Here is a 24,834-nt window from a genome sequence, read left to right as displayed (position 1 = left end):
GATGGTGCAATTGTTACAAAATGCCTCTGGTCTTCTGCCACTGATTACTTTCAGCCTATTTTGTCTAAATAAGTCTTTGTAATATCTGAAAGTGAAACACAGTGTTCATTTATACTTACACACATATAAAGTGACATTGCCTTTCAGTGAGCAGCCGTTGCAGAATGTGTGGCCTCTCTAGAAAGGACTGGAAGTGGCTTTTGCGTGTAAAATGGTAATACAGATTTTTACCACGTGGTGGCACCAAGAAAATAGAAATTGACACCTAGAAATTGGAATCAGGAAATGTAACCAGTGTACCAGGGGTAAAAAAGAAGCATCATCCATCATCTGTGTTTGAAACTTCTCTCAGAATTACCTCAGAAATGTAATGCCTCTGTAAGTTGGTTAGATGTATCTGAAAGATAAGGGTGTCTCTGTTCCCAGCCACTCCTTTACGCTTGCTACAAGATCTACTTACTACTTAAGGCTGCCTTGTCAAAGTCATATACGAGTAAGTTTATTACTGCAAGTTTATAGACTTGCATTATTTAGCTTGAAGTAGCTGGCTTCCATAAAGGCAGTCAGAACACACTTGAGTCTGTTACGTTTCTGACAACCTTCCAGCTCTCTGAGCTGATGGCACTAATGCTAGATGAGGCAGGTGTTGCATATGATTATACCAAAGAAATGTACATCTTGACTTTGTTTTCAGCTGTGTGTGCATGCTCTCACAAGTACAGTGGTGTTAATTATACTGTGCAAGGTGAGTACGTATTTTCCTTTGCTAGTGTCTTGCAGAGTTTTTGTACCAAATCTTTTAATGTCTGATTCATAGTCCTGCTAAAAGGTCTAATATGCATGTCACTTGGGGAATGAACGCCGTCTGTGCTCCGAGAGGCTGGTGTATACATTGGACTCTGGGCATCTGCTCTTTATACATCTTGGGCCTATTTCTGCTCTGTACATGCATTTAATATTAAGCATGTTTGTCAGTGGGAAGGAGAATGAATTCTTGGACTGGCTGTAGAGCCCTTGGACTGCCAATGAACTACCTATACTTCTTGTACCTCCACATTTCATTTATACCAGAGCTCCCTCGCGTGCGGTGAGAGGGAATAGCTGCCATCGTTTCCTTTTTCCTCTGAATATGTCCTGATTTTGCTGCTCCTCTTGTGTCTTCTGGGCATTGCTGTGTGCAGGATTTTGGAGCTTTTGGAAGGCAGGTCTCAAAGGGTTGTGTAGAATGGTTAAACAGTTGTCCAGGAGCTGAAACCTTCTGGTATTCAAATCTTCTGCTTTTTTAAGCATACTAAGTATACTAACTAATAGAAACTTTGGCTCACAATTATAGCTGTTCCTTTGTTTTGTTATCATGTCAGAGCTCTTTGAGGTCAATGCATTGCTTCAGGCCTAGTGATGGAAAAAATTCACTAATCGATAGCAAGCCACCAATTTCTAGGCTGGAAGTTAACTGCGCTCTATGTGAAGTAGTGCTTTCCCTGACTTTGGTGTAGGGCATAGTTTATGTTAGGAAACAGTAGATCAGGAGGCTAAAATTATGTAAAGATTTTTTTGCAGTAAAGGAGGAAATCCTGTTTGTATAAACTGCTCCTCTTTTTCCAACTCCAGCCGCTTTCAAGTTACATCCATTATGGATCTGGGCAGTCTGAGCTGTGTGATAAACACAGAGTTTACACCATTGCTTGTTGCTATGTTTCAGTAACTTAAGGCACATGATGAAGCAAGAATGCTTTCCAATACGGTCAGTCCAATTCCTGTAGAAAAGTACAAGGATGTGTTCCATGTGGTTTAGGAAGCAAATGCGTTCATTGTGTGTCTGTTACATACAAGGCTCCATGTTGCTTATTAACATCCGAAGGGAGATGATCTGTTTACTCTGTGAGAGATTTGGGGTGTTTGTTTTCATGTGTGTAGCAGCTGTGGCTGGACACAATGAATATTTATTTGTTTTAGGGGGCTGGTTCAGCTAGGCAGCATAGACCTTGTTGCATGAAATATGTGATGCCTCTTAAGTCACAGCAGCCACAAGCTGTTTTCCAGGTATCTGTGTTTTGCTTTGGATATCTACAACTTCTAGATAAGCTGCTGGTGTCTTTGAAAGCAGGCTGCAAATGTCAGCTTTGCACTGCTCCATGCTATTTTAATGTTTATCTGGTAAACAGAGCTGGAACAAAAATTACACAAATTACTGGAACCTTGCTAAAATGACTTTGACTTTTAACCCAGAAATGCATATACAATGAAATGCTGGGAATACTTTAGACAACTAGATGATATTTTTGGATATACTGAAAACAAACCAACTTGTGTCTAATTACTGGGATTATGATGGACTATGATTTGAGTTTGTGATGGAGCCAGGGATGCAAACAGGAGCATGTTTGATAGAATGCCAAGATGACAGTACTTTATGAAAAGGGGAACAGCCATGGCTGTTCCACAAGTACGTTTCTGGCTTCCAGAGTGAAAAGCACCTTTGCTTATTTGTTAAATGGCATTTATGAAGACAACTTCTGTTACAACACAGTAGTTACTTGAAATTCCTTTCACTTGTTAAGTTCTCTGAGTAGTGTTCTCATTGAGAGTAACAGTCTCTCAGGCTGTTTCTGAGCTACCCAGCAGCTGTGCCTGATTGGAGCAACTTCTTTGAGGAAACAACAGGCCTGTCTTCTGAGAAGCTGCACTGGGGTGTGAGCTGATGTCTGCAGGGAAACCCTTAGAGTTGTGCTGGGCCCCACAGGGAAAGGTTAATGACAGGGTGAGTGACGGAACCATAATTCTCCCCACCTGATCTCAGACCTCTGTGCTCCTATGGTGTATCGTCACTCGCCTCATTTGCTGTTGTAGCTTTCCGCTTCCACTGAGGCTGGAACCAGTCAAGACAAAAACTTCCTGCCCCACTTCCTTCCAAAGGGGCTGAAAACGGTCTCTGTTTCCTGCTATTGGACTGTGAGGATGCTGCAAGACCGTTTGGGTCGGGCTTTCTAAGGAATCATACAAAGTGCTCCCTCTCTCCTAGTGCTTCATACAACCTTGAAATCACAGCTGCTGTTTCAGAAGGTTAGATGCTTGTAAGAGGACTTGTCTCTTGACAAGCAGATAGATTAGGAAGGGATGTTGAATATCCTATGGTTTGCTTAAAAAAAAAAAGAGTAATCTCATCCCACTGTGCTGCCAGTGATGCTGAGACCCGTGCTAATATGGGCCACGAGCTGTTCATAACTGAAATGTGTTGGCTTCCAAGCCCATTGCAGACCATACAGAGCTTCAGAGCAGATTAGTGTTATAGGATCCATCACTGTGCAGTAGATGCTGGATGGATCACCTTGCGTGATGTCATTGCATATGGAAAAGTACTGGGTTTAGCCACTTCATTGTGGCAAAGCAGTAAAATACAGCATCTGCCAGTAAAGTATGGTGAATGTGGTAAATGGTAATGGTTAATATATAAATACAGAGAGATTCGGCTATGTAAAGGAATACTGAAGGCAAAGTTCCACTTAAACTGTAAGACTTCTCTGCACCAAGAGGTTGATAAAGGTCTGGGGTTTAGTATCTGTGGCACAGCTTAGAGCCTTACAATACATGTAAAGGTAAATTGTGGCAATACCTGTAAGCTAACACGTAGGGTGTGATGCAGAGATGACTCTGTGGTTGCTTAGCATGTGGCTGTTAAAGAATGAATAAATATGTGACAAGGTGGGCCTTAAAAATACCTGTTCTTTCTTCCCTCTTCTGGGGGACAGAGCGAGCTGCACTGGCTTGGTGTTGATCTGCCCTTTCCAAGATTTCTGAGTCTGTCCTCATAGCAGCTCCTTGCCAGGTTGCTGTTTGTGCCCAGCTCCTTTGACAGACATCTCTTCCTGCCTGCACAGCCTTTTATCTCAGCTCTTGTTAGCCAGCATTTAGCTGCAGCTAAGTGCATTAATCTTTTTTTGACTGCTGCTATGTGGGGTTTCTACCTCCCATCAGAAGACCTACTAGGGTTGCCACACTTCTTCCAGCATACAGTGTAGACAAAACAGACTGATCTAGGTTACAGTGCTGCTTCTGTCTTTAGGTGAGAAAATTGAAGTCTCTGGCTCCAGAATTAAAGGCCCTGGGCAGTGTAGGTGAATTGAGGCAAATTACTAGCTGGAATAGAAAAATTGCATAGATATGTTTAAGGGCATGATGCAGCATGATAATCAGTGCTCTGATTCCTCCCCCCACCCCCACCAAACAGTTTTTGCATATACAGCTGCTCTCTTTTCACATCTTCCTTTTCTCTTGTCATGTCCTCTTTCCCTCTTTTCCCTTCCAGTATCTTAAAATAGCCTCTCTAGCTTCAGAGCTGTGTAGAAGGACTGGTATAGGTTTGATCTCTACAGGGTCTGCCACTGGCTCTTTTGTTTCAGAGATTTTTTTATGATTGCTCATGGAAAGATACCATCTCCCATAGTACTGTATAAAAGTACGTATGAATTATATTTAATACATAGGTATGAGTACTATTAGATCATCAGGACTGATGAATGGTTTTTTCACCTGTCTTTTTTTTTTTTTTCTTTCTCCAAAACTTTATGCTTCAAACTGCAGTAACTTGTTCTTACTTGAAGGGGTAGGTGTCTGTGTGACTGGGTTCCCTCTGCTCTGAAACAAGGAATGTTTGTGGTTGCTAATTCTAATTTGGACTTGTCCTTTTAGTTAAGAAGGAAGAATGCAGAGAACTTGGAAAATCTTTTCCTCTATTCTGTGGTGGTGGCCTGTGTAACTTTTTTCCTTGCTCTGACTGTCAGTGCTCTCTTCCTGTTCCTATGGTGCCTGTGTTGGAGGACCTGATGCTGCTGCCACGATTTTGTTTCCTCATTTGTGCTAGGATGCCACTGCTTGTCCTTCTGTCTTGCAGTGCTCACAGGGGTTTTCTTCCCCCCTTATGTAGTTTTACAGGAATGCGTTCAAGAATACTTCTCACATTTGTAAAGTCTTACTGTGGTGAAATACCTTGCAGCTGAAGACTACAAGTATTAACAGATGGATGGGAAGTTAAGCTTTTCCTCCTTGAAATGGTGTGTGCTGTGTGGCCATTCATTTTAGTTTTTTCCAGATAGTCACACACATGTGAAAAGCTACCAACACCTTGTGGATTTAAAATGAGAGTTTCTCCATAAACAGATGTTTGTTGATTAGTGTTTCTGGAAAGTTATGTTTCTTACTATCTTGAGTGTTACTGACTCCTGCTTTACTGGTCACTCAAACACATTTCAGCAATTCACATCGTTCTTCTATGTAATCTTAACTTTGGCACATATGCCAACATTTTTTTCTGGAGGGGTGTTTAACCTAGACATTTACACCACTGGGTGTGTAACTTCAGGTTTTCTGCAGTATGCAGAATTGGTAATTTCACAGGAAGTGTAGATCTGTAAATGTCTCGAGCAACCTGCAATGAAGATGATGTATAAAATATAGATGGAAATAGTTATGAACACACTGGAAAGTTGGAAGAAGAATTCTTAGGTGTTCACTCACTGTCATGCGTTTTTGCTTCAGCATGAGAGGTTTAACTTTTAAGTGACTTTTCTTCTTTGTTGCTAGACTACAGTACTGTCTTGAATCTTCAAAAAGCAAGAAAGAATGGGTTTGATAAATGTGATGCATCTTAATAAATTTTGACTTTCTCAAAATGTTAAAAAAAAAAAAGAGGAAAAAAGATCACTACAAACTGTTTTACCATAATGGGCTTAACCTTGGTCTTATTTTTAAATATTTACAGGCTTTTTTCAGCTGCAGAATTTGGCTACCACCTCAAAGGAACTAATCATTAATATAATACATAGCATACTAGAGACGATGAGCTAGTGGGCTTATTTCACAATTCCAAACTGCCACCTGCTGCTAAAATCTGTGGCATCTTTCCTTGATGCTGAAGTGTCCATCTACCCCAGCATCTGCCACATTTCACTTAAGGAATTGTTTGAAAATTAAAGGTTACCCACTCTCCTGTGAAAGTTGGTGGAGACTTGTTCCAAAACCATCAGCTCTTCCCCTTCCTGAAATAAATTTCGGGGTTATAAAACTGTGTCCAAAGTGGTCACAAACCTGTGCTGGATTATGAGTTGCATTGTCACTTACGGTGCGCCTGAGCTTTTGTTTGGCTAATATGGACAAAGGAGTCTGCTTCACATGATGTAAGAAGTGTTTGCCCTAAGAAGAACAGAGGTCCTCTTGAACCAATTAGGCAAAAATAACAGCTGGGCTACCCACTAATAAGGAAGGTGCTGCTAAACCTCTTTTCATTGTGAGAAGAAATAAATCTTTTAAGGCTTACTCCCTTGCATTTTTATAGAGAGCAATTCTTTGAAAAATTCAGCAATCCAGCTGGGTGATATGTGCAGGAAGACTGTGAAGAAGATAAAGAAACTTTTAAAAATAAAAAATGGTATTATAGCTGTTAGATTTGGCAATTATAAATGTTTCATTGAAGATTTCAGTATTTAGAGAAAGTTTTACTGTTTAAATTGTTAAGAACATGGAGTTTGGGGTTAGCACAACAGGCAGTCTCCCACAAGTTCCTTGTAGCCTGTTCTGCAAGAGGACATTCCTTCCTGGAGCAAATATCTTCTGATTTCTTCTTTAAATAAAGGCAGCCCACATATATTTTTATTAAATCTGAGAGAAAAGCAGGAAGATTTGGAATATGGAGGTTACAGAGGATTGGGACAGGTAGTGCTAACTTTTCAGCCTTACCTTTTCTGTGGAAATACCCACATCCTGATCAAGCAGCTAGTTAAGGGGGGAGTGCCCTCATGTTGTCCTGACAGATTGGCTCTTCTTGAGGAAGATCTTTAGTGCCCAGTAGGGAATGATTTGGAGGTGGTCAGACACAAAAGAAGGAAGGAATATCTAGAATTCCTGGGTGGGTGCTATATACTGTGATTTACTGAATGTGGGATATTGTATATGTTGGTCACAACTGGAGACTAGAGCATCTTTGTTACCATCCAGTAAGATACATATCTTTCACATGACTTCATCCTGGATCTGTGGAGGAGAGTAGTTAAGGACCAGAGCAAGTTTGACAACACTTCTATGTATCTGAGATGTGTTCTGTCAGTAGTACCCGAGATGATGTGGGGGGAAAAGGACAGATCTTTTTCTGTGGTCCTTACTGCCCAGATTTTTGTTTGTTTGGGTTTATTGCATATGGCCCCCTTTCAATAGCTTTTTGCTATTAATACCTGAACATAAGTAATTTTCTTATACGATAGAATTACAGAGGATTTGATGCCTGAGTAAACAGTTAACTGAGTGGAACACTTAACAGTTCAACATTGAGTTAGCTAATCTCTCAAAGGTATGTAGGCTTCTGAGCTGCTATGAGGTGTGAGTAGAAGACTCTCTTGAGTAGAAGACAAACAAAATTGTTGCTAGTTTCCCAGATGCTACTGCTATGTACGTACTCTGTGGAAATGCTGCTTCTCTGTATTTTTCATTCAAATCAGTGGACTATGGGAAAATAAGCTGACAAGTCACAGATGAACTCAGTGGCACAATTATTCTGATATTTGTGGTTTTCTCTGTCAAACCCTCAAGATCATTTGAATGTTGTTAGGAACGTCTGTTTTTGTAAATTTATTGTAGCTGAGCTATCCTTAGAAATAAAAATTAAAGAACAAATTTTAAATCATTGGCTGCTGTCCTAATGTCCTGGCTACTGTTACTTTGGTCAGCGGGTGGCCTGGTCAGCCTTTCCAAAGCCAATTTTCATTTTAAGATATTTTTATTTCTTTGAAATAGGCAAAGCCTTTGGAAAACGAGGGAGCAGCCTGCTTTTGTAGATGAAGGCTTATATCTGCAACAAAGTAGCTGTAGAGTTTTTATATTCTGTTTGCAGTAATAGTAAACAGAGCATCTAAAATAAGCACTTGCACATTGCAACAAACACATCATCATTTGCTTAAAAAGAGTTATAATTACAGTTGACGAAGCATGGACACCATAAAAAATGCATTAGTTTGGCTTGACACATTAATTACCTGTTTTTGCAGATGTTTTTATATATTGTTGTGTGAACAGTTTACAAAATAATTACAGGAAAGTCATATGGAAAATAAACTAAGTGGGTGGTTTCTTGCCTTAATATTTTCATTCATGTGAATCTGTGTGAGGCACAGCTGCTCCATAGCAAATGCAGAGAGAGAGGGAGAGAGATGGGGAATCTTGAGGGGTTTTTATTCTAAGGTCTCTATGATCAGCCTTGCTACACTTTTATATCTTGCTTTAGCAGCGTAGTTTTTAAATGTGTAAAATGACATTGCTGATTTAATCCCAGTGATCAGGAGGGGGGAGAAGCTTTGATCCTGATCAGATGAAACGTAAATCTTCTAGTATCTAGGAAAATAAATGAAAAATCAATATTATTTTAAGCAGGATGATCTTTTATGAGCAGTTGTAAAGATTCATCAAAGGCTTTGACACAGTTTAAACATTTCCTGTTTGCTGCCATTTAAAGGCAAAATGCCTTTCAAGTTTAAATTGTAATTAAAGAGAGATACCTCTTTAAACTGTTGTGGGCTAACCACAGAATGGAAATAGGAGCTCAATATGCTCACACAACACTTAAATCAAAAGTTCTTTACTAGGAATAAATTAGTTGATTCTTTTGAGAGTACACATTTTGTGTAACTGAAAACACTATCCCATAGCAAAATGTAATATTGCATTTAAAAAAAAATGCATAAAATCTGCATCACAGCTTTAACATCTGTCAAATATAAGGATTTGTTCTAGTACTGTGTGTTAGTGATTTATTTGATTTTTAAGTGAAGAGTTCTATGACCTGAAATTTGGCATAAATGCTAAAGATTATTTTTAGTTTAATGGGGTCTTTATTGTTACTTATAGCCCTGTGCTTAAGGCTTTTTAAGTAACATTTATTTATTTATTAAATTCATATCCTGTATTTCTTTACAAATTTTTATGAGATATTGGCTGTTTAAATGGGAATTTGTATAGGAATGTAGCTTATTACATTCTCTTGGTTAAACTAATGCAAAGAATAAAAAGCCAAAATCCTACTTCCATAAATCCAATTCTCAAACATCCACCTGTTAAAGTATTCAGAGACTGAACTGTTAATGATATTATTCACAAATAAGATGCAAGAATTTGTTGAGTAAATGTTTCATGAATCCACACCCTCTTTTTTGTGGCTGAAGATTTTAATGAGTGAACAGTTTGCAAATGTTATTTAACAAATTACTCGGGAAGGAAAAGTAGAAGGAAAACTGAAATTAATGTCTTGTGAAAGTAGGGAGAACAAAGACAGCTCTGAGGGGACATCCTAGCTTGTTTGCGTTAATTACTGTAAAATTACTGAAGCATTGAAAAAAGACAATAAAAATCCAAACTAAATACACATAACTAACAATTAAGCAGTAAGCTTGACTTTTATGATAGCCTTAGACACTAACCTAGCAGTTTTCTACCAGTCTGATTGAAGAAAACACTGGCTGAAGAGTTTATTGTTGCTATGCAGATGACTTGTTTTCCCTGAGCGGCTGCCACTTTACGTGTCTAAGAGAATGTGGGCGATCACCAGTGGATTGGCACAAGAAAGTTTTATGGTGCCATAAGATTGTTAGAGATGAAAGCAAGAGTGTTAGTCACGTTTTAAGAAATTACAACACACACTTATAAAATACGGTGTATCTATTATCTTCTGATAAAGTCAAATCTTAGTTCAAACAATTGAGTGTTGTTATTTTTTTTTTTAATTCTCAGTGGGAATAAGGCCGGCAGTTTCATCTAGGTGAATTTCACAAGGAGAATCTTACCAAGTGGAGGCTGAAATTTGAGGTGCTGAACCTGGTACCAAGTCCCGTCTGTCTTTAGAATGAGAGAAATTACTGAGAAATTGGTTCATATCCATAATATTGTATGCTGAAAGTGCACAGAATTTCTGACTGTCCAGCTTCTTCCCAAACCAAGTGTAGTCAGAGTTTTTTACAGGGCAGGGCTCTGTGTGTCTGTCCAAGGAGGTGACAATCACTCTTCCCTCCTGCTGTGAAGTGGATAATAAGATTTATAATAGATCACTTACAGCAGAGCTTGGAGTAGATATTAAGTCTCTTCGACTTACTCTTGATGGAGTCTGTGTGATGGTTCTGTGTGTTTAGGTACTTTGTAGTCATAATAGGAAAGGAAGAGGGAGTCTATTTTATAACAGGGTCAAAATGACTAGTAGAAGACCATGGCAACATGAAGTGGAAAAGAGCCTCTGCCTTCTTCACACTCTGAGTCTAAGGATTGTTTAAAACAAGAATGATGATTCATATTCTCTTGTATGGGGCAGGGGTAAAACAGCAGCTCTGAGAGCCTACAGCAGAGTAGCTCTCCATCAACTTTCTGAAGAGACCTCGTACTTAGTTTTTCATTCTTCTCTGCCATCTAGAAAGTGTTTCGGGAAAGTTGAACAGACAACCTGCTCCTTCTTCTTTATTAAGAAGCTGGTGTTAAAGCTAGCCAGATCTGGGTGGCTGAAGGATCAGAGTGATTCCTTCTGCCCTGAGCTGCTGGAGAGACATGACTGCAGCTTAGCCCTTCTTTGGGTTCTACCAGTAGTGAAGATGACTGCAAATTTCTGAGAGGGGCTTGCATGTGTGCACACATACTCTGTACGGACATGGCTGACCACAAACAGATTGACACAGGCAGAAAGATATTGCCTTTACAGACACCTACATAACTACAGGCACCATAAACAACCTCTTTTGAACTATTGCTGGTCAGGGAAAGACATGCTGTTCAGGTATCTCTGGTAGCTGGCCCCAAGGTCTATGGTCCAGCTCTCAGACAAAATGTCTGACTTGCTGTCTTATCTGGCTTGATGTCTGTTGGCATATCTTATGCACAGAGAAGAATGAGCACACGTGCAGAAAATTATGGGGAACAGTTTCATAAGAAGGTAAGACAGACAGTGGTGGTCAGGTACAGGGCTTAGTCAGACAAGCATGTTGACCATCAGCCTGCTTATACACATTCAGCCCATGAAATTCCCACCTCTGTTTTCTCATGCTTGTGCCCCCACTCTGCCTTGACCCTTCCCTTTCCTCACCTTTAATCCTGCCCTTAAACATCTCACAATGTCTTACACATTGCCACAATCCCCCCTGAAAACCTCCACAATGTTTTGCATACAAGCATTTACACAGTAATTTCTCCCTCAGACATCCCATAATAAGTTTGCTCTTTTTTATGAGACTCGTTCTTGATAACGTGCAATAATTCTAGTTTTTTTCTTATCAGTTACCAAGTTTCTGGTTGAACTTCTTCAAGGTTACACTTGGAGGTTCCTTTCATGGCCAATTGATCAGTGTCTCATGAATTCTAGTCTTTGTTATTGTCTCTCTTATCTGCTGTTTGTTATGGTTTGTGTATTTGCATGTTTAATTTATTACCTCTCCTGTTCCTTGCCTTGTCTTTCATGTTGAGTAGCTGTTAGGCAGATATCCTTGCAGTTCCTTGCCCTGTTTGAGCATTGGTTTGTGAGAGGTGCTGCCTTACACCTGTTGTGCAAAAGCCTGTCACAGCCAAGGCTGTGTTTCAGCAAGTCTTGGATGGCCTCAGTGAGGACTGGAAGAGACTGTCAGGGCCATGTGAAGTCTCAGCTATTGTTCAGACTTCTAGGACAGTTGTCAGTATTTTTCAGCATAGTAATCTCAATTCTCTGTTATAACAATTGTGGCTCACAGTCTTTTTATCTTTGCTTGGCGGTTGACTGGTTGGGTGTTGTCATCACAAATTGAATCTATTATAACAATATACTGCTCATGATGTGAATGCCTAAACATAAGCTGTAAGTTTTAGAGTGAATACAGAATTCGCATGGTATCACGGGTTCTCACCTCTTGCAAGAGTTTGGGTAGGTTACACATAACACAGTGGTGGTTCAGCCGTTGGGGAAGTGAAGTAGTGGGTGCAAGCACTTCTTCCTTTCTTCTTGTGTCACCCCAAGCCAACAGGCAAGGAGCAGCTAGCATCGGAAAGCTGTGAACAAGAGTTCTTGGTGTCGCTTATGTTGCCTTCAGGCTATTAATAGCATTTCTGGCTTTGCTGTATACTTGGTAAAGCCCATATTAGAAACATGAGGGAAAAAACCAGCTTCATTGTTTTGTTCTAAATGTCTTACAGTGTCTTCCTTAATTTGTTTTTTTTTTTGAGTATAACATTCAGATCAGTGGTTTGTTTCAGTTCTTACATATGTTACCATAGGAACATATACCAGATCACAGAAAAATGAGGTAAGACTCTTTATTTACCTTAGTCTATAGCAAGGCTTAAATTCTTATTTTTGTAGAACTCTGAGATCATAGTACTTTTTATAAGATGCATATCTGTAGGTTTGATTATGAATAACGCAAAGGAAATCAAAAAGGTAGAATCAAAGCAATCATATACTTTGATTACTTAGTACCTCTCTCTATAAAAAAAACACTTTATTTTTCTCCGTTGAGGTGAATCAAGTCCAACTCGTCGAGAAGCAGTGAAAAGGAAGACTGCAGAATACCTTATGCGTGCTGAAAAAATTTCCAGTCTCTGCCATAAATCCTCTGAAGATGCATCTGTTTCTATGGTAGGCTTTAACTTATTTTTTTCTGAACCAGAATTTGGTGTAATTAAATTGTCCTGTCTTTTAGCAAAGCATATTCAAGCTTGAGGTTCAAAAAGTATCTAGAACTTCTCCTTCAGGAGGCTTGAGGAGTATTTTGATCTTACGTTTCTGTTAAGTTGCCATTCTTTTCTGATTCTTGTTGGTTGCATTTCATAGCTTTATAAAGAGTGCTTGATTTAATACAGGCCTGTTTTTTTGTGTGCTTTCCTTCTACTCACAACTCATGATGTAAATATTTTTAATCATGCTAAAGAATTTAAAGGTAAAGCAAAAAGCCACACTGGAACGTAACATTTCTTTTGACTTTCCTGTGAGAATATTGCTTGGTCCTGTAGGGAGCGAGAGGCCTGTTGGTTTCTTTAGCCTGGCACATAATGATGTATCAGAAGTGATGTGGCAGGGTGGGGTTGAGATGACTTTTCCACAAAATAAGTACTTCATTGAGCAATGGTTCTTCTTCATCCCTTCAAATATCTCTCTTGGACATGCTTGAGTAATCAGCTCTTTCTTGATTTCTGAGGAGTTTCTGCAGTAGTTCACACCTTCTTAAGCAGAGACACCCTTATCTGTTCTTGTACAAAAGACAAACAAAGCTTGTTCCAAGATACCCTTAATAAAGTTCTACTTTGCCCTTCCCCAAACAGTTCCTTTGGGACTTATCTGTTCTTACTTTAGACTTTTACTGCAGTGGTGCTAAACTGTGTGTGATTGTCAATGGCTGCCCTATTGTAGTAAACATGAAAGTTACCAACTTCCTGTCTCTCTGCATTTATATCAAGTGAGGAAAAAAGGGGCAGAAGATTATTGCTTCTTATTTTGCACAGATCTGAAAATGCTTTAAGGAGATCAGTGCTGCAAAAATGGGAAGCCTTATAGAGTCCGACTGCCTAATAAGTAAATTAAAAAAGCAAAAACACTGGTTTTGAAGGGTAGCTTTTTTAATGTTGAGAACCCACAAGTACAATTTTGAGGATGTTCCAAATGGGATATATTTTGTGAGATTTGGAGTCTTGCTGCTGCTATGAATTGTACTTTGAACAATTTAGTATTTTGGACTGATATGAACTCCTACTAGGTAGTCTTTCTTTGGGTCAAACACCCCTGAAAATGGGGAAGAATCTATATTGAATGAAAACCTCAGTGTGTTTGGAAACCGCAGAACAAGAAAAAAACCCACGAACAACCTATTTTTGCCTTTTTGTAAGTTTAAAAACTAATTGTGGTTGGGAAGGAGGAAGAAATAGGTTGCATTTTTGTATGTGAACTTGAGAGGTAAAGTATTTCCTCTTTTATGCTGTATTGAATAAGGCACATGCCTTCTTTGCAGATCCAAAGGAAAGCAGGATTAATTGGGATAAGACATGAAAAAAAAAAAAGGTGGTGAGAATAGAAAACTATTCTCCTTCTGTGTTGAAACTCAAAATTGACAAGTTAGGCAAATCTGACTTTGCACAAGCAAAATGTTGCACCTGACATTATTTTTACAAAAAAAGCCATGTTTGCACAATTTGGCATTGTTTTACCTGTCTGTATTTTAATATCCTTTATTTACTGCTCTTCATAATGCATAAATTGGACTTTTATCTTAGAACTTTGGAATTTTCTGGTAACAAGGGCAGACGGTGCTGATGGGTCATGATGGTTGTGGTGAGGGACAGCTTGTCTCTGAGTTGATAGCCGAGAGTTAACTGGGAGAAGGATTTATCTCCCAAAGTTATTGTAAGGGTAGTGGTAGGAAGCACTAAGAATTGGCATGCTTTGGCTTAGTGTCTTAAGGAAAGTGAGGAATGTGACTCTTCCTGCATGTTGGTTGCTGAGCAAACCTGAATTCTTGCACCTTGATTACTGCTTATCCTTTTTGCTGCCCAAGATAGTTTATATTGGCGTTTGCATGAATTATTTGACCCCATGCAGACATAAGTGCACTGAAATGACCTGCATCTATATACAGTGTGATTCTTGGGAGATACTAGCAGAAACATGCTGATATTTTGTGTCCTTCTAAAGAAATCAAGTCTGTAGTGTGTAAGGTTAGTGTTTATGTCTCCTTGCACCATCACTTCACACCAGCTTGATGTTTCTCTAACTGCTGTTTACATGCCTTTGGTCATGTTGGGGCAAGGCTGGTCTGTTACCTCTAGCACCTTGTACTGCTGTAGGTCATGCTGACTGGTCCCATTCCTTGTTCAAATGCTGGTGCTTGGACAGGATATAAATGTGAATGTTTAAATAACACTGTACAATGCCTTCTTTGCTCACATGAATCAGTAAGGAGGTCTCTCATCACTTCTTCCGTGCTGGAGGGACACTGGAGTCTTTGAGAAGAATCACTCCATTAGTACACTTCCTAGAAGCATGGCCAAGTGCTGTTACACCTGTTAGCCCGGCATAGTTTAGACCATGTAACTGAAATTGGCTTGCAAGAAAATGATGGACAAATACTGTACCCTAGCAGTACCTGTGCCTGTATTACAATGGGTGGAGTGCAATTTGGCTATGGAAGCGTGGTTCAGTGCAGTGAACTTCATAGGCAGTGGGGGTGCTGAGACTGCGCTTTGGAGGAAGAGGTCTGACTAGTAAGCAAGCATCAGTGTTTAAGATAAAGTGTTCTTGTTCACAGCCTGATGTTACAAGGCAGAACTGCTTTGTCACCCATGGTGTAGATAGCTTTGGTGTAGGTAGCTACACCCTGGTGTAGATAGCTTTGTGTTTCCTATTATGCCCTTACAAGGAACAACCACAATGATCAGCATCAAAACTAGGCTCACCTGGCCTTCTTAGACATGACATTTTACTTCTTTCTCATCCACCAGGCCAGAGAAATGTCCCGCAAGAAAGGTAAGCTCAGAAGTGCAGATTCTGTTATTGCCCTGCACCCCTCAGCCTCTCATATCTCCCAAAAGCTCAGGCTGCTAGCTGTGTGCTGAACCATGTGCAGCAGTCTCAAAAGACTATGCCTGCTAAACGTGCCCCAAGCCAACCATTTGCCATCTGAACACCAATTGACAGTAAAGCACCGGTGGCATTTCTCTGGGGACCCGGGGCAGAAGGAAGCAAGCTCTTCTTCTGTGGCCCAAAATGCCAGGCCCTTGCCTCTTCAAAGACCAGATTTCCCTAGAGGCAGAGGCCTGGCATTTCAGAGCTGGGAAGCAAAAATTATCTTTGATGCCATGGAAACTGACAAAGAACAATAGTAGTTTGTTACTTTTCTTGCCTCAACAAAAAGCCAGCAGTGTAGATGCTATCCTCAAGGATAGCATCCTTAGCAACCACCCTGCTGCTGGCAAGTCTGAATGGTGAAGAGAGGAGTACAAAAGGAGGTGTTTGGAGAACCCTTGGCACTGTTAAAAAAAGGTTATGGGTAGAGAGCTTAAGGGTGGATAGAAGACTTCTTAAGGCTGAAAAGAAGCACAGGGAACTGATGCAACTGTGACTGACCATGAACTGGGAACTCACTTGACAGGGTCTTGTAAACACTGAGAAAAGCCTTGCTGTGACCTGTAGGAGTGGGAGGTGTGGAGACAGCTTCTGGAGGTTGTAAACAGGCATGCAGACCTTCTGGAAAAACAAGCTGCAGCAAATGCTGACGTTCTCTTCCTCCTCTAGCACAGCATAGCAGCACCAAGGGCCTTCTTGACAAATGCTCAAGAATGCTGTGTAACAGCAGCAGCAGGCCATTTTGCAGATTCTCAAGTGTGTTTTCTCCTCCGCCCCTTTACAAGTAGCAGCTCTGGGGAGCCACCTCCAAGCCTGAGTGGGAGCTGCAGCAACAGTCTTAGAATCACACTGGATTGAATGTCACAAAGCTGCAGTCTTACATAGCTGTCAGCTGAGGCCCAACACAGCTACATGTACAGGCTGTAGGTCCATTTTAACTTTGGTATTTTTATAATGCATACTTTTTTGCTCTTTGAAATTATTTCTGGTTCTACTTATGCCCAGTTTTTTATGTGCAGAATTGTCTCTCTTTGCACCATTATAAAATCTGTTGTCTTTTAACATGTCAATTTTTTTTGATTTTCAAAGCATTTTAGTAACAAGAGTTACATGCAAGCCTGATGCTGAAACAGGAAAAGCAGTCTTCAGTCTTTGCAGTTCTCATAGGATATCTTACTTCCTAAAATTCTCGTTAAATGTGCATGAAAATTACCTAAGTGTAAAGAAAATACCCTGCTGTAGTTCTGTGAGATATAAATTTAACATAAAATAGGAAATTCAGTCTCAGGGCTTCCAAGATCACATTCTGTGTACCTGTCTGCTGCTGGTTCCAGATGTGCATGATCCCAGATGTGTCCCCGCTTCAGGGAAGATGCAGTCCCAAATTGGTGATCACAGGGGACCTTCTGAAGCACACCATAGCTCTGTCTGCATCAGATCCCTGCAGAGATGCAACCTTGTTTTCCCATGGTGCAGAGTGAAGAAGGGGCCAGGATGTTCTGCCAGGCCAGGAGAGTTGGAAGCTCTTTCAAGACCATGGTGTGGAGCCTTGCACCACAGGTCAGCAAGGCATCTCTGTGCTGCAGTTGAGGGTCTGGCCATGCTACAGCGGGATGGTTAGTGGAGCCATCTGACACAGACCTCTAAATGGTGAGGGGAGATCGGATTTTGATGTGCAGCTCTGCACTGGTGTTGGTGAAAGTGCTCTTTTTTGTCCTGAGGTTCTGTGGTGATTGCTGTCAAAGGTGGCAGCGTCAGCAGTAGAATAATTTACCATCAAATGGTGTTTGTGTCACTGGGCTAGGGGTAGTGCTCTTACCTTAAATGAGTTTAACATAAGAGGCTCTACCTCTTGCTTGGCTGGTGGTATACTTCTCTTTCTCCCCTTCCTCTTATCACTGTTGACAGTGATGCCAAAGCTGAGGCAAGAGCTATTGCCTATTTCATTGTGTAGCTTGCAAAGCTAGAGCCTTCAGAAGGCAAGTGCTGGCCACTAGCTTCTGGGTCTTTGCAGAGGCCAGCATCATGATCAGCATCATCCTTTTCCACTTGAAATTAGCATATGCTAGCCAAAAGGTGATGGTGGGAACGGAACCAGTGACACCAATCCCAAGTCAGATAACTCCAGCTGTGCAGCTCAGTGTAGTCTGGTAATTTCAAAACATAGGGCCTAGCCATAGGAAAGAAGGTCTTGGGATGCCTGAGCAGCATGCTGAGCATTTGGACAGGCTGCTGAAGGCCTTCTGCAGGCAGAGGTAGCCTGCCACTTTAGAATATAAATGCCTTATTTCTAAAGGCAAATGAAGCCTCTGAGTTTTGTTATTCTCCTTCCTGGGTTTTTTTTTTTTTTGTTCCTCTATTTTTGTTGAGAAAGCTTTTTGGTTTAGTTATTTTTCTTATTGCTGGCTAGATGCTGAGTTTGGATTTTACACTATTCAGAGGAGCAGGCAGCTTCATAGAGTGCTTAATTGCTGTAGTTCTGGGAATTGGGTATTGAGAGTTTGCTCCTGGCTTGCTTCACAACAGAATGTGATTCCTCCTCATCACTGGGCTCCACTATTAGACTTTGTAACAGTGAAGCCAAAGTACTGTAAAGAGCAAAAAATATATGAAATTGATAAGAGTGGAGAAGCTACCGGGAGCTGTGGAGATGTGGATGTGATTGTTAATCGTTTTAAGGTAAGAAGTGACTGCAGAATGTGTATATGGAAAACAATGTGTATGCACAGTATTACTGACTGTGCCACCATTGGTCATATTTTAGAGAAGACCCAAAAATGTGTACTGTTTTTTTGGGCTCTTCAGGCATGATGGGCTCAGAAGTCTGACTCTATAGCATTATTAGACCACTATTCTGTAGAGATGTATGAACTTAATTCATGGTTGAAATGTTATGCATAAGAGAAAATTTTAAAAGCTTGATTATGGAGGAATGGTTATGAAAAGTAATGGCGTGCGGATAGAAGTGGAAATCTTTTACAGTAGTCTAGAGGATTTGGAAATATTCATTCATTAAATGTATTCCTTAGAATGCTTTTGAAATCTTGTAATGAATAAACTCTGTGTTAGCACAACTCTTTGTTTCAAAAGCAAGTATTTTGTTTTTGCAGAAAAATTGCACACTCTTAAAATACAACCCAACAGAAGAACTCCCTTGACCTTCCAAAAGCTCGCTAGAACGTGGAACTTAAATTAGGTTTTGAGAAAAAAATTAATGTAGTCTTTTTTCTTCTTCATCCTAAAACCTTTAGTGATTTGTATAATCTGGGCTGTTTTCTCTTAACTGCTGTTGGCAGTCTTGCTTGGCAGTGTTTACATGACAAAATAATTATACGACCCAGATAGATAAATGAAGATAAATAATAAACTACTTTTAACATAGAACTCAGTAGGTCAACACAAAAGAAAAGAAAACTTTTCTCCATGCTTTTTGAACGTGTATTTTTGAACCTTTCTGTTTAATTTTGCAGGCAATGATAAAATAAGAGTTGATTTTTGGGAAATAATTTGGAAGGAGAGAAGGTGGTTGATTGACAACATGAAGGGGAACCAGTTTTGGGGAGGGCTCAGGGGAGGTGCTCTGGACTTTTGAGGATAGCACAGTAAAGATGTTGGAGGGGAAACACTAGGGAGGAAGCAAGGATCTTTGTTTTTTCTGAGAGTTTCTGATCATAAGGGAAAATTTCTTGATTTTTTTTCCTGATACTTAAACATTTCATCCACAGCATAATTGCTTACCAGCAGTTTTCCTTTGTGACATATTTGTTAAATATTGCCTCAGGATGCTGACAAATTAGATAAACAGCTTTTGCCTCTTAGAAGCCTAAAAATCAAGGAGTTTCACCTTCCTGTTCTTTTACCTTTGTGCAGTAGAAGGGTACTTGGAGAGGCCAGGTTATGCTTAAAAGGAGTTTGGCATTCAACAACTCTGCAAATGAAGTTTCCGTATTTGTGAGGAAGAGATCCAGGTCTGTGGTTCTACTAGAAGCTGCATGTTGAATTTTTGGAGGAGGATCTAATGAATTCTCTCAGTTGGCATCTAGAAACTTCTGAAAATGTTTGTTAATGTGCCAGAGGTGTATGTGGTGCTTAAGAGGTTGATCTTTGTCCCAGAAGACTTCCAGCTGAAACACTGTTCCTTCCTTTGACACGAAGCTTTCAGTTTGCCCTGAGAAACTACAAAACATAGCATGTACAAAAATCTATGCATATTAACTACTTGAATAATTAGCACCTGACAATTCTCTTGCTATGGTGTTAATTTCTAGATTAATGATACGTGGCTAGCTACCTTTTTCTAAGGCAGTTTTAGGAATCCTTTCTGTTGTGCACCTTGTTATTAAAAGGATTTCATAAAGCTCACCAGAGACCCCTTTTATAAGTCTGTATTTTATGTTCTTCAGACTTAAAAAGCCTCTAATTTGCTTTCTCTTTCTCCATGATCTCTGAATTATTTTGTATCCAGAATACCTGTAAGGCTTTGATTGATTATTGTGATGGGGTAAGAATTGAGTAATCGATTGCCAGGTTCCATTAAGCATAGAAAGTATAAAAATGCATTATTTTTTCTTTTTAAAATTTTTGTTTTCAATGTTATCTTGATTTTTATTTATTTGCAAGTTGTTGTGGTGTGTTTTTTTTTTTTTTTTCCCCCCACTAAGGACAAACAGAAACTTCTCCTTTCATCTTCACTCTCTCTGATTTATGATAAATTTAGTTTCCTTCGACCTGGCATTTGCTTCAGCAGGCAGTCTTCCTTCAAGTACCACCCTGATTGATGTATAATCTTTGATATCTTCCATTAGCCTCCAGGATCACTAAGTTCAAGGCCCTCTTGGAACCTAAGGAGCCCTGCCGAGGAACTGAAGGCCTTCAGAGTCCTTGGGGTGATTGACAAGGTAATTCTTCAGTGTCTCTTCAAGAATTCAGTCATAAATCGACTGCATGCTGACATTTTGTCTTTGAAGCTGTGGATCTTAAGGATATGAAACAAAAGGGGAAAATGACTCAAATGCATCTGCACTTTAAAATAACAAAAGTAGAAGAAAAAAGGCTTTTATCTAAGCAATTCATGTAAGGTCATGCAAAATATATTTGAGCTAAAGGATAAGGTACATGTTTGGTGGCATTCAATAAGATGAGGCCTGTTGTTCAAAAATGAAGTCATGGCTACCATACTGGGGTAAGAATGAGTTGATGTGTTTTCATTTGTATAATCTGGTGGATACTTGAAATACAGAAGGGTAGAAATTCCTACTTTTGAACTGTCACTTGAAATGGGGGCTGGAGACACACATGACTGTTCTGCTTCCCTGAGAATTTGGAATTGAAATCCCCTGCCAAGCCAGCAATTCAGCAGTGAAGCCAAGCTTATTTTTGACTCATGTAAATAATGTCTTCCAAAATCCCAGGGTAATACCCCTCTGTAAACAGTAAAGGACCATACGGATTTTTTGCAAGCCTAATTAAGAGACCAGAAGAATTGCTGCATTGTTTTGATATGTTGATTAGTTATCACCTTACCAAATACTTTTAAGATGATGTATTATTCAGCAATGTGGTGGTGGCTAATGCAGACTGTAAAGGCTCATTTCCTTTTTGCTGTGCCAATTCTCTTGTGCCTTTTGATAGTTCCTTATGTAGCCCCTCGTTTGTGCATGACGTACTGATGCATGGTCAATTTATGCATTTGTATTGTGCATCAGAAAACCTGTAGCTGGTCTGTTAAGGTCTGTATTTCTCAGTTTCTTTTTCATGTTGGACTGAACCTAGCTATGGGAACTGATTTTTGTTTTTCTTTGCCCGTTTTATTGTAATTCCGTGCATAAGTTGATAACTTGTCCTCAGAGGGCTATATACATTAGGTATTATGGTTGTTTTTATAGCACACAAGGTTGTCTCAGCTCTGACTTCATATTCATTGTATCTTCTTTCCTCACTTGTAAGTACAGAATTTATTCTGCGTTCTACTCTATGTGTATCAGAGAGACAGGTTGGAAAGAGCACCTACCTGTTAGATTTGGTAGGCACTAACTAAATTAGTAGCCACTAAATTGAAGCAGCAGGCACGGACTTTGTGAATTAGTCTGACAATGTGAGGCTGCAGAAGTGTTGGAAATGAACCTTTTCAGTATCTTCGTTCTTGTGTAAGAATAATGAACAGTGACTGGAGAAGATGCTTGATCAGAATGAAGCTTTTGGAGTCCTTAGTGTTATCAGATCTCCTAGATCTCTCTGAGCACAGCTCTAGTAAGGCTTCCAGGTGAGAGCTGAATGTGTCCAGATCTTTGAAACAGAGTTGGGAAGAATCAGGGTTCTGGTGATGACAGAAATACAAGATCTTAGTGTTGGAGATGTACATTGCTGAAAATAGAGGTTTAATCTAATTATAAAGGTGGCTTTTGTCCTGCAAATATTGTGGACTCTGAGGTGCTGCAGATTGGGCAGCAAAGCTCTTGTTAGTGTTGCCGGAGGTACCGCATTGAAAACAGGCTAATATCTAAATATTTTATCTACTGTTATCACCAACCCAAAACGATCAATTATTTTATCAGTTCATGTACCTTAAAGTGTAAAACTTCTTTTTGGCACAGCAAAGATTTTTGCTTTCAAAATTTGCCTAATTAAAAATCAGGGTTGCAGATTCTGTGCTGAGTTTCTGCCCTAGGCAAATCTTTCTTTTGAAGCTACAACTGGCCCCTAAAGAAATGACTTTGTTATGGTGCTGCTGGATACCTTCACAATGCTGTTTCAAACCCAATTCCTTATTCTTTAGAACCCTCTGTTATTTAGAATCATTCAATTTAAAGATTCATCTTGAAAGCAGAGTGTATTAAGTAATAACTATGCCTCTGTAACCAATGACTGTCTTTTATGTCTTTTCTATCCCCTCCCCTGGTCCCCCATCAAGCCACATTGTCTGTATTGGCACTGGTGTGACCGTGATCAGTTCTTCTGCAGATGTCTGTGCATTTGAGCTTGTTGTTCAATACGCTGTTTATTAAGTTCTATTATACAGTCTGAAACCTTTTAAAATAAAGCACTCTCATCAGGGCCTTGATAAAATTATTTTGGGAGTTTCTGAAGAGGATTCTAGAAGTAGGTAACTTTTCTGAAGAACTAGAAGCAATTCTGTTGATCTTGAGTATAGGTTATTTTTTGTGGCCTTGTGCTATTGTGAGAAGTCATAACTGGTAGTACATTTTGATGAATTGACCTTAGAAATATACAGAAGAACCAAATCAGTATTATTAATTATTTAGAAAGTGTGATTACTACTTGTCTACTTGGTGAGTGAAAGTGCCAAAAAGCAGAAGTATATAGAATATATGTAGAGTTTGCATGCATAATTTTCAGACCCATAATTGAATTCAAACAGGTTATGGTTAGTTTTAATGGAATTTAATCAGAGCAGAGGCGAAATGAGCTCTTTTTATGGCAGTGTGCTGTGCACGAGTAACAGGACATAGGTAACTACATCCTGTTACTGTTTGTTAGAAACTTAAATATTCGACATTTTATTTTGAGGTGAGGTTAAAGACTGTTGCAGTTGTGAAATTGAGTTGACCGTAGCAGACGTTTTCTCTCACCCAGCTCTCAGGTGCACATTGCCAGTGTCTTTAGATCATTGTATGAATTTGACTGAGTGACTGTGTGTACATAAGAGGTGTGGGGAAAAGGGAGCTGTAATAAACAGCATGATCGAGTACAGGCATTCATTCTTGTTTCATTATGATGCTCAGAGAAACTGGCTGAAAAAATGTTATAATGAATTCAATCAACTAGCGAGTTTTGCTCGTCCAGACATGGCATAGTGGAAAATAGCAGTGGCAAAAATGGTTAAAAATCTGAAACTGAGTAATAATAGTAACTATTAATGCAAATAAAGAAACTTTTAAAAGCTCGTTTTATGTTTTGATAACACTTTATTTTCTTAAGTGACTTGCCAAGTCCTACAAAATCAAATCAACTACAGAGTCATTGTCAAAACTGATTTCTTGGCTCACTACCTTCCTTTCCCTACTGCTAAGGGATTATTCCTAAACCACAGTCAGGTTTCAAGCCCTGAGTAACAAAGCTTGCTCAACTTTAAAATGCAATCTCTCTCCCAGCTAGAAAGAGTCCTGTGTCCCTTCTTCCCTGCCCTCAAACACCTGCCACTTGTTTTCCTGAATTCTTTCCATTATACCAGTCTGAACATCTCTGAGTGTTTTGTTGTTATAACCCTTAGTTTCTCTCTAGCTTCTTTCTTGTTTGTCTCACTAAAATGTCTTTTGACTTTAGTGAATGTTTTGTTTCATCTGACATAAGACAGTCTTAAGATTGGGTAAAGTAATGCAGATTTTGTCCTTCCCTTTATAAAATAGAAACTAAATTATCAAATATTGCAGTGTAGGCTGAACTATATGTATCTTCTGGCCTCCAGAAAGAAATAATTTTTAGAGATTTTTTTTTTTTCTAAACCAAAATTATTTGTCTTCCTAGCTATTACTAAGTTGCTTAGTACATAATTGGGGCCAGGCAATTCCTCTGTGATGCTGAGTGGCATTTCATACTGTAAACCATATTCTCTAGTAAAACCTGCCAGATATGTTTTCTAGGTCAATATTTCACCATTTGTCATTTATTGGTTTTTAGTTTGCTCTAAGAAAGTGGGCTTTCCTCTCTGTTACCAACCATCTAAAAGTATTTAAAAATTCTAATCTGAATATGTGCTGCTTGCTTACTATTTGCATGATTTAAAGCTTCACCATTTGTCTTTTAAGTACACTATTATTGCAAGTCATAGAATATACGAGCTGTAAATTCCCTAGAATAATAGTTTGAAAGGAGGAATAATTGCAAACTGAAGATAATTCATATTGCACAGGTACAAGGATAAGCAATAATCACATTTTTTGTACATGTTAGCCAAATGTAATCTCTTTTTATAACGACAGAGGGAGACGAGCGAGAGTCTGGGTGGTGTAATCTGAAAAATGACAAGAATTAAATCTGTGTTAAGTAGATTTTCTAATCCTGGTAGCCTTGACAGCCGGTACAGCCAAGGAGAGCGGGGGGAATTGCACTCCTGCTTCTGCCTCATCACCGCAACCGTGCCTTGAGTGCGGCACCCAGCTGTGCACCAGCCCCTGCTAAGATTTTCTTGCAGTCCCAAGTACCCATGTTGGGATTAGGTGACCAACTTGTCTCTTTCCTGGTTGTCCATCACTACCTGTAACGGGATTTTCCATCAGGTG

General features: G+C 39.6%; 1 protein-coding gene across 7 annotated transcripts in view; it reads left to right on the top strand.

Moving 5' to 3' along the window:
* RPS6KC1 (ribosomal protein S6 kinase C1) overlaps window positions 1-24,834 on the top strand; it is a 90,521-nt gene that overhangs the window by 28,968 nt on the left and 36,719 nt on the right. For 5 of the 7 annotated variants that reach the window (XM_074817924.1, XM_074817927.1, XM_074817923.1 and 2 more), the window contains 2 exons: window positions 12,501-12,619; window positions 20,401-20,493. The exons of 1 other annotated variant lie outside the window; for it this stretch is intronic. In XM_074817924.1, coding sequence (XP_074674025.1) covers window positions 12,501-12,619; window positions 20,401-20,493 — 212 coding nt within the window. The remainder of the gene's footprint in view (window positions 1-12,500; window positions 12,620-20,400; window positions 20,494-24,834) is intronic. One more of the 7 variants, XM_074817928.1, reaches the window with a different exon arrangement.

The sequence above is a fragment of the Strix aluco genome, chromosome 3, assembly GCF_031877795.1.
Source record: "Strix aluco isolate bStrAlu1 chromosome 3, bStrAlu1.hap1, whole genome shotgun sequence".
NCBI lineage: Eukaryota > Metazoa > Chordata > Aves > Strigiformes > Strigidae > Strix > Strix aluco.
This window is presented reverse-complemented; position numbering and strand designations above follow the sequence as displayed.